Source organism: Babylonia areolata, chromosome 35 (assembly GCF_041734735.1).
Source record: "Babylonia areolata isolate BAREFJ2019XMU chromosome 35, ASM4173473v1, whole genome shotgun sequence".
NCBI lineage: Eukaryota > Metazoa > Mollusca > Gastropoda > Neogastropoda > Buccinidae > Babylonia > Babylonia areolata.
In genome coordinates, this window is record NC_134910.1 from 10,359,748 (window position 1) to 10,369,747 (window position 10,000).

The following is a 10,000-nucleotide window of genomic DNA, read 5'->3' on the forward strand; positions in this document are numbered from 1 at the left end:
GTGGGACGTGGTGGAAAGTCCACACCTATCTCCACCAGAGAGAACGTGACGGGATGTGTTCCCTCTCTCCACCAGAGGACGTGACGGAAGGTCTACCCTATCCCCACCAGAGTGAACCTGACGGAACGCGTTCCCTCTCTCCACCAGAGGACGTGACGGAAGGTCTACCCTATCCCCACCAGAGAGAACGTGAAGGAACGTGTTCCCTCTCTCCACTAGAGAACGTGACGGAAGGTCTACCCTATCTCCACCAGAGAGAACGTGACGGAACGTGTTCCCTCTCTCCACCAGAGGACGTGACGGAAGGTCTACCCTATCCCCACCAGAGAGAACGTGACGGAACGTGTTCCCTCTCTCCACCAGAGAACGTGACGGAGGGTCTACCCTATCCCCACCAGAGTGAACGTGACGGAACGTGTTCCCTCTCTGCACCAGAGAACGTGACGGAAGGTTTACCCTATCCCCACCAGAGAGAATGTGACGGAATGTGTTCCCTCTCTCCACCAGAGAACGTGACGGAAGGTCTACCCTATCCCCACCAGAGTGAACCTGACGGAACGTGTTCCCTCTCTGCACCAGAGAACGTGACGGAATGTCTACCCTATCCCCACCAGAGAGAGCGTGACGGAGCGTGTTCCCTCTCTCTACCAGAGGACGTGACGGAAGGTCTACCCTATCCCCACCAGAAAGAACGTGACGGAATGTGTTCCCTCTCTCCACCAGAGGACGTGACGGAAGGTCCACCCTATCCCCACCAGAGAGAACGTGACGGAACGTGTTCCCTCTCTCCACCAGAGAACGTGACGGAGGGTCTACCCTATCCCCACCAGAGTGAACGTGACGGAACGTGTTCCCTCTCTCCACCAGAGGACGTGACGGAAGGTCTACCCTATCCCCACCAGAGAGAACGTGACGGAACGTGTTCCCTCTCTCCACCAGAGAACGTGACGGAAGGTCCACCCTATCCCCACCAGAGAGAACGTGACGGAACGTGTTCCCTCTCTCCACCAGAGAACGTGACGGAAGGTCCACCCTATCCCCACCAGAGTGAACGTGACGGAACGTGTACCCTTTTCCCACCAGAGAGTGTGGCGCTAGTTCTACGTGATTCCCACCAGAGAGACCGCGACGGGATGTATCCTATTTTCCTACAAGAGAGCGTGTGGAGAGGTCGGCCTTATCCCCACCAGAGACAGCGAGACGGAATGGATACCCCATCAAAGAGCGTGGGGGAAGGTCGACCTTATCCCCGCCAGAGTCAGCGCAACGAAATGCGTCCTCCTTTCCCACCAGAGACCGTGAGGGAAGGTCCACCTTATCCCCACCAGAGAATGCATGACGGAACGAATACCCGAACCCCGCCAGAGAACGTGAACGGAGGCCGACCTTTCTTCCCCAACATCGGGCCGCCGACGTGGACTTGGAGAGACGTCGAGCGTGCTCTGGGCGAAATCAGGGACCCCGCGACCTTGACCTTCACCATCTGTAACATCTTCGTCACCCTAGGCGTGATGTGGCACGATCCCAACAGTTGGATCAGCAAGTTGAGACGCTCGTCTCAAAGGCAGCACAGCGCTCCCCCGCACTGGTAATTAGTAGTAGTAGTAGTAGTTGTTGTTGTTGTAAGTGGTGGTAATTTGTATTTGTATTTTGTATTTCTTTTTATCAAAACAGATTTCTCTGTGTGAAATTCGGGCTGCTCTCCCCAGGGAGAGCTCGTCGCTACACTACAGCGCCACCCATTTCTTTTGGTATTTTTTCCTGCGTGCAGTTTTATTTCTTTTTCCAATCAAAGTGGACTTTTCTACAGAATTTTGCCAGGAACAATGCTTTTGTTGCCGTGGGTTTTTTTTTTTTTTACGTGCACTAAGTGCATGCTGCACACGGGACCACGGTTTATCGTCTCATCCGAATGACTAGCGTCCAGACCACCACTCAAGGTCTAGTGGAGGGGGAGAAAATATTGGCGGCTGAGCCGTGATTTAGTTAATGATGGAATGACTGTCTTCTCTTTTAAAAGTTACTCTGTAAAATATTTACTCTACGACGAGCCTGAAGGCGAATTTCTTGTATTCTGGTTCAGACAATAAGGTGATGCATTAATTGACTGATTGATAGTAATAGTAGTAGCAGCAGCAGCAGCAGTCGTTGTAGCAGTCATAGTAGTTGTATTAGCGCAGGAGTTGTGGTAATAGTTGTAGTCTCTTTGTCTTCGTTCGCTCCGTATCACACTATAATACTACAGCTTAAAAGTCGGTGTACTCACATAACTGCGCAGTGTTTTTTTTTTTATTTATTTATTTTTTATTCGGTAATGAGCGGAGTGATTGCCAAGAGGTAACGCGTCCGCATAGGAAGCGAGAGAATCTGAGCGCGCTGGTTCGAATCACGGCTCAGCCGCCGATATTCCCCTCCCCCTCCATTAGACCTTGAGTGGTGGTCTGGGCGCTAGTCATTCGGATGAGACGATAAACCGAGGTCCCGTGTGCAGCATGCACTTAGCGCACGTAAAAGAACCCACGGCAACAAAAGGGTTGTTCCTGGCAAAATTTTGAAGAAAAATCCACTTCGATAGGAAAAACAAATGAAAACTGCACGCAGGAAAAAAAGAAAAAATAAAGGGTGGCGCTGTAGTGTAGCGACGCGCTCTCCCTGGGGAGAGCAGCCCGAATTTCACGCAGAGAAATCTGTTGTGATTAAAGGAAATACAAATACAAATACAAATAATGCAAAATTCTGTAATATCCACCATTAAATTTTGTTCCCCCTCAAGACGGAATGAGTCGTGTTCGCAACAAGGCGGGTGGACGTAGACCCCTCCGTCATTCCCACAAAAGAACGCAGGGGAAGAAATGTGGGATATTGCTCAAAATTCTTTGATCTCGCCCATCTGACCCCCGTACTTTCCACGCGTACCCCCCCAAACCTTCGCATTTTTAAAAGATGCCCAAAGCATATTGAATCATCATAAAGAGTGACAAGGAAAACAGGCAATATCTATATTTCTTCCCTCTGTGTTCTGTAATAAAAATCCTTGAAATAGGGACTAGAGGGGGAGGGGGGGGGGTGGGGCGTGGGGGATACGGCTTTTGCCGGAACAATAAATAGTCGGAGTCCCACATTCGCAGGGACTGCCATTCTGACTCTCCCCTCCCCCCTCTTCTGATTCTACTATAAATCGACACACCGAGAATTTGACCCTTCTTTTACAAAATTGAAATAAAACAACAACAGCGCAGACAAAACAAACAAACAAAAACATAAACAAAACAAAACAAAACAAAAAAAAAACAAACCCACACACAAAATCCCAACGCACCATCACTAAAGTATTTCAAATATCAATGCTTAACTTTCATGCTGGGATATCCAGCAGCCCCCCCCCCCCTCCTCCCCCCCTCCCCCCCCCCCCCCCCCCTACCCCCCAATGGCGCTTGTGTGTCCCAGAGTTGAACAATGAAATTTGTATTGTTGACGACCCTCTTTCTTAAATACTTTTTATCATATTCAAAGTAAATCGTTTTTTTTTTTCTGCGTTACTATTATCATCATCATTATTATTATCAACATTATTATTATTATGATTATGATGATTAGTATTATTATCATTATTATGAACAGACGAACGTACACAGAAGCGGAAAGCTTCATAATCAATGGCAGTTTTTAAACGTGGGGATGTGAAACATAAACTACCGTATATGCCATTATTTCATTAAAGCGACCCTTCCTTCTAACTAACCCCCTCCCTTACCCCTTAAACTCCTTTTTTGGGGAGTGGGTGGGTAGGGTTTGTGTGTGTGTGTGTGTGTGGGGGGGGGGGGGGGGTGGGGGGGGGGGGGGGGGGGGGGGGGCGGGTTACACTTTTTTTTTACCCCTGCATTGAAGGTTATATTTCTCATATTGGAACACATTCATCATTATCAGTATTTTGTACAGTTTATACATATCACTGTAGATGAAGTTCACCATTAACGTACACTCCTTTCTGAGGTCTCATTGGGTAATGTTTCCAAGCTGTGGGGACCATTAGAATTTACACGGATTTCCGTTCTCCCTCGCTCTTTAAACAGGTATGAGGGAAGGAAATCCTTTAAATCTGACAATGAAAACTCCGGTTATCAGCGATAAGGTCTGGAATGGTAGATTCTTTTTTTAATGCAAACTATCCTTTACGTAATCGTAAGTATTGGAAGCAAGGGAGCGGCAACATTAACAATTTATCTCCCCTTAAGACGGAATGTGTGTGTGTGTGTGTGTGTGTGTGTGTGTGTGTGTGTGTGTGTGTGTGTGTGTGCTTGCTTTAATACTAATATTTTAATACTGTTGTCACTTTTTAGGTACCGAGTGTTGCATTTTAATCCCATTCTGTGCCTAGTTTCTAGTATAGGACACGGAGTCGTCATTCATTCATTCATTCATTATTATTATTGGTGGTAGTGGTGGTGGTAGTAGTAGTATGTAGTAGTAGTAGTAGTAGTAGTAGCAGTAGCAGTAGCAGCAGCATTGTTGTTGTTATTATCATCACTATCATCACTCATCATCATCATCATTATTATCATTATTACTATTATTGTTAACTTTATTGTTGTTGTCATTTACTTATATATTTGATTATTCAATTAGTTATTTATTTTATAAACTCTCCTTGATTTTGCGGGCTTATTTATTACTGTAACCTACTTGTTTATAATTACTTGAAAGTCGTTTTACATGTGAACATTATTTCCCAGCTGAATGTAATTAAATTCATAGGATATGTTTGGGAAAGGAAACAAAGGAGTACAAGCTCTTCTTTGGAAAGCAGTATAGTCTGTAGTCTTTTGGTTGAGTATAATATATATATATATATATATGTATATTAGGTGGAAGGAGACAGAGAAAGAGAGGGGGGCGGGGAGGTGGGGGTGGAGGAAGGAGTGGGGGGAACAGAAAAGAAAAGAAGACGAAAGTGTTGGTTATATATATATATATATATATATGGGTTTGTAATGACTGAGAAATGGTAGTGATGATCGATGATTCATGCCTGATTGAATTATCATCTTCTTCTTCTTCTGCGTTCGTGGGCTGCAGCTTCCACGTTCACTCGTATATACGTGAGTGGGCTTTTACGTGTATGACCGTTTTTAACCCGCCATGTTGGCAGCCATACTCCGCTTTCGGGGGTGTGCATGCTGGGTATGTTCTTGTTTCCATAACCCACCGAACGCTGACATGGATTACAGGATCTTTAACGTGCGTATTTGATCTTCTGCTTGCGTATACACAGGAAGGGGGTTCAGACACTAGCAGGTCTGCACAAATGTTGACCTGGGAGACTGTAAAAATCTCCACCCTTTACCCATCAGGCGCTGTCTCCGTGATTCGAACCCGGGACCCTCAGATTGAAAGCCCAACGCTTTAACCATTCGGCTATTGCGCCCGTCGACTGGTTGGATCAAACAAGGAGAGATGCTGATTGCAACACGGTGGTAAGATGCTAATGGATATCACATTTCTTTTTATTTTATTTCTTAAATCGGAACTAATATAATTGTAAAGCGCTTAGAGCAAAAATAATTTGATTAGGCGCTATGCAAGTAAACATATTAATTATTGTTATCATTATCACTATCATGCGTGTGGATTTTTTTTGTTTCAGAGTGGATGCTCCATCCTCGAGCAAGTAGTACCTCCGGTTTTAGAAGTGTGCACACTCACTGTTTCCCTGATAACATTCTCATGCGCCTTCAAGGCGGCCAAGCGACTTTTCAAACTGACCTTGGGGAATGCACGTGACAGACGGAGAAGGACAGTTTGTTCCAAAATCGAGACTGGAAAAAGAACGGTCGAACTTGGGGGGAATCCTTTTTTTTAATCATGCCTTTAAAAAACAAAACAAACTTGTATTGTCACAGTTTTAAGGTCTTTTGTTTAAATCCATGATCTCGCTTTCGTGCATGACAAAGTCGTATTTGTCTGGACATTTTATCATTGAAGAGGTGAGCACTGGTTTTTTTTTTTTTTGGGGGGGGGGGGGGGGGGGGGGGGGGGGGATCATTAAAACCCGGAAGTGAATGTTTCGTTTATGGTGATTCACTATTTTTCATTAAATAGATGCTTTGTGTGACTCCCTCCCCTTCCTCTCCCACTCTCCCCATACAAGTCGCCTTTATTTTCCCCCTTCATGTACTCTGTGTGTGTGTGTGTGTGTGTGTGTGTGTGTGTGTGTGTGTGTGTGTGTGTGTGTGAAGGCGTGGCTCATATGATTATATTCTCTCTCGCTCTCTTACACACGGTATGCACGAATGTGCAGCATGCACACATGCATGCATGCAACCACCATTCCCATCCCTATAAATGATTGTACATACCCGATACAGAAGGTGGAAGGAGACACAGAGAGAGAGAGAGAGAGAGAGAGAGGGGGAGGGGGGTGGGTGCGGGGTTGTGGGGGGGGGGGGGAGGGAGGAAGGGGTGGTGCGAACGGAAGAGAGGGCGAAAGTGTTGGTTTTATATATACATGGGTTTGTAATGACTGAGACATGGTCGTGACGATCGATGAACGATTCGATCAAACAAAGAAAGGTGTTGATTGTAACACGGTGGTTCGATGTTAATGGATGATACATTTTTTTTTTCTTTCTTACAAATTGGAACTAATGTAACTGTGAAACGCTTTGAGCAAAAATAATTGGAATAGGTGTTATGATAGTAAACATATTATCATTACTGTATCATTATTATTATTATTATTATTTGTTATACGTGTGGACTTTGTGTTTCAGAGTGGATGCTCTATGCTCGAGCGGGGAGTATCTCCTTGTTTTCGATGTCAGAATAGTGCGTGCCCTCACTCTTTACCTGGCAAATCCATGCATCTTCAAAGGGGCCAAGATCAGTATCAGTATCAGTAGCTCAAGGAGGCGTCACTGCGTTCGGACAAATCCATATACGCTACACCACATCTGCCAAGCAGATGCCTGACCAGCAGCGTAACCCAACGCGCTTAGTCAGGCCTTGAGAAAAAAAAAAGGAGGTGAATAAATGATATATAAGCAAATAGATCTAAAACATGAAGACACACATTCACATATACACCCACACATGCATAACAGATATGCACCGAACATGCAGTTGCACAGATATGAAAGCACAGTCAAATACATATAAACGTACATGATCTCCAACACACACACACACACCACACACATTACCCTGCACCTCCTCTACCCCCCTCCTCCACACATTCATTTCTAGTCTACGTATCACAGCTTCCACGGCGCGCGCACACACACACACACACACACACACACACACACACAAATATATATATATATATATACCAAGAGACATTTCAAACTGAACTTGGGGAATGCACGTGGCAGAGGGAGAAAGAAGACAGTTTGTTCCATACCGTTAGTTCGAGACTGGAAAAAAAAAGAAAAGAGAACGGTCGAGCTTGGGACATTTTTTTTTTTAATCATGCCTTTTAAATCCCATTTTCCCCAATTTGCTATTTATTACAATTTTAAGATAACTTTTTTTTTTTTAAAGGCCCATGACCTCGTTTTCGTGAGTAATACAATCGTATTTGTCGGGGCATTTTATCAATGAAGAGGTGAACACTGGTTTGGGGATCATTAAAACTCGGAAGTGACTATTTCTTTCGTTTCTGGTGATTCTCTCTCTCTCTCTCTCTCTCTCTGTGTGTGTGTGTGTGTGTGTGTGTGTGTGTGTGTGTGTGTAGGTGTGGGTTAAATAATCATACCCTCTCTCGCTCTCTCTCTACACACGACTGATTATACACTCGCGTGCGCAATGCACACATGCATACAACCCCAGCCCTACCCCTACTATAAACAATTGTACATACCCAGCACAGGAGGTGGAAGGGGAGAGAGAGAGAGAGAGAGAGAGAGAGAAGAGAGAGAGAGAGGGGGGGGGAGAGAACGAAAGTGTCTGTGTGCAGTAAGTACATGTTTGTGCACTTTCCCCAGACTACCACACACGCACGCACATACATACACGCACGCACACACTGATTCAGGGAGAGACGGGCGCAATAGCCGAGTGGTTAAAGCGTTGGACTGTCAATCTGAGGGTCTCGGGTTCGAATCACGGTGACGGCGCCTGGTGGGTAAAGGGTGGACATTTTTACGATCTCCCAGGTCAACATATGTGCAGACCTGCAAGTGCCTGAACCCCCTTCGTGTGTATATGCAAGCAGAAGATCAAATACGCACGTTAAAAATCCTGTAATCCATGTCAGCGTTCGGTGGGTTATGGAAACAAGAACATACCCAGCATGCACAACCCCGAAAACGGAGTATGGCTGCCTACATGGCAGGGTAAAAACGGTCATACACGAAAAAGCCCACTCGTGTGCATTCGAGTGAACGCAGAAGAAGGAGAAGAAGAATGATTCAGGGAGAGAGAGAGAGAGAAAGAGAGAGATGGGGGTAGGGGAGAGGGGCGGGGAGGGGAGAGGGGGGGGGGGGGGGGGGGGGGAGGCGGGGATGAAAAAGAGAACGAAAGTGTCTGTGTGCAGTAAGTACATGTTTGTGCACTTTCCTCAGATTACTACACATGCACACAACCACTCAAACGCAAGCGCACATGCACAATCGATACACAGAGAGGGTGGGAGGTGGGGGGCAGGGGGGGGGGAAGGTGGCGGGGAGGGGGGTAGGGGACGAAACAAGACACACAGACGGACGTACATACAGATTCGCATATTCTTACCTGGCTGCTGTTGTTGTTGGGGAGTAAAGAAGGCTGACGCGGCTGGAACAGAAGAAGAAAAAAAAAGAGTTGATAATTCACATGGTTATAATGTCATTAAGGTTGAAGTGACTCTCCTCAAACAGTTTTAGTGACATCACATAATTCACATAGTTATAATGTCATTAAGGCTGAAGTGATTCTCCTCAAACAGTTTTAGTGACATCACATAATTCACATAGTTATAATGTCATTAAGGCTGAAGTGATTCTCTTCAAACAGTTTTAGTGACATCATATAATTCACATAGTTATAATGTCATTAAGGCTGAAGTGATTCTCCTCACACAGTTTTAGTGACATCATATAATTCACATAGTTATAATGTCATTAAGGCTGAAGTGATTCTCCTCAAACAGTTTTAGTGCCATCAAAGGCTGAGGTGAATTTTTCTTCACACCGTTTTAGTGACATTAAGGCTGAGTAGTTTTAGTGGCATTAAGGTTGAGGTGATCTTTACATACCTTTCGTGACGTTTTCGGTTGAGGTGATTTTCTTCACACAGTTTTAGTGACATTGAGGCTGAGTAGTTTTAGTGGCACTAAGGTTGATGTGATCTTTACATACCTTTTGTGACGTTTTCGGTTGATGTGATTTTCTTCACACAGTTTTAGTGACATTGAGGCTGAGTAGTTTTAGTGGCATTAAGATTGAGATGATCTTCTTTGCATGCTTTTAATGACGTTTTCGGTTGAGGTGATTTTCTTCATACAGTTTTAGTGACATTGAGGCTGAGTAGTTTTAGTGGCACTAAGGTTGAGGTGATCTTTACATACCTTTCGTGACGTTTTCGGTTGAGGTGATATTCTTCGCACAGTTTTAGTGACATTGAGGCTGAGTAGTTTTAGTGGCATTAAGATTGAGATGATCTTCTTCACATACTTTTAATGGCGTTACCGGTTCAGGTGATTTTCTTCACACAGTTTTAGTGACATTGAGGCTGAGTAGTTTTATTTGCACTGAGGTCGAGATGATCTTCTTCACATACTTTTAATGACGTTATCGGTTGAGGTGATTTTCTTCACACAGTTTTAGTGACATTGAGGATGAGTAGTTTTAGTGGCACTAAGGAGATGATCTTCTTTACATACTTTTAGTGACGTTATCGATTGAGGTGATTTTCTTCGCACAGTTTTAGTGACATTGAGGCTGAGTAGTTTTAGTGGCACAAAGGCAGAGGTTTTTTTTCTTCGCATACTTTTAGTGATGTTATCAGTTAAGGTGATTTTTTTCTC

The 10,000-nt window shown here is 44.8% G+C and overlaps 1 protein-coding gene across 1 annotated transcript in view; it reads right to left on the reverse strand.

Moving 5' to 3' along the window:
- Positions 1 to 10,000, reverse strand: part of LOC143277894 (uncharacterized) — a 44,717-nt gene that overhangs the window by 21,622 nt on the left and 13,095 nt on the right. The window contains exon 2 of the mRNA XM_076582850.1: positions 8,728 to 8,769. Within this exon, the coding sequence (XP_076438965.1) occupies positions 8,728 to 8,769 (42 nt within the window). The remainder of the gene's footprint in view (positions 1 to 8,727; positions 8,770 to 10,000) is intronic.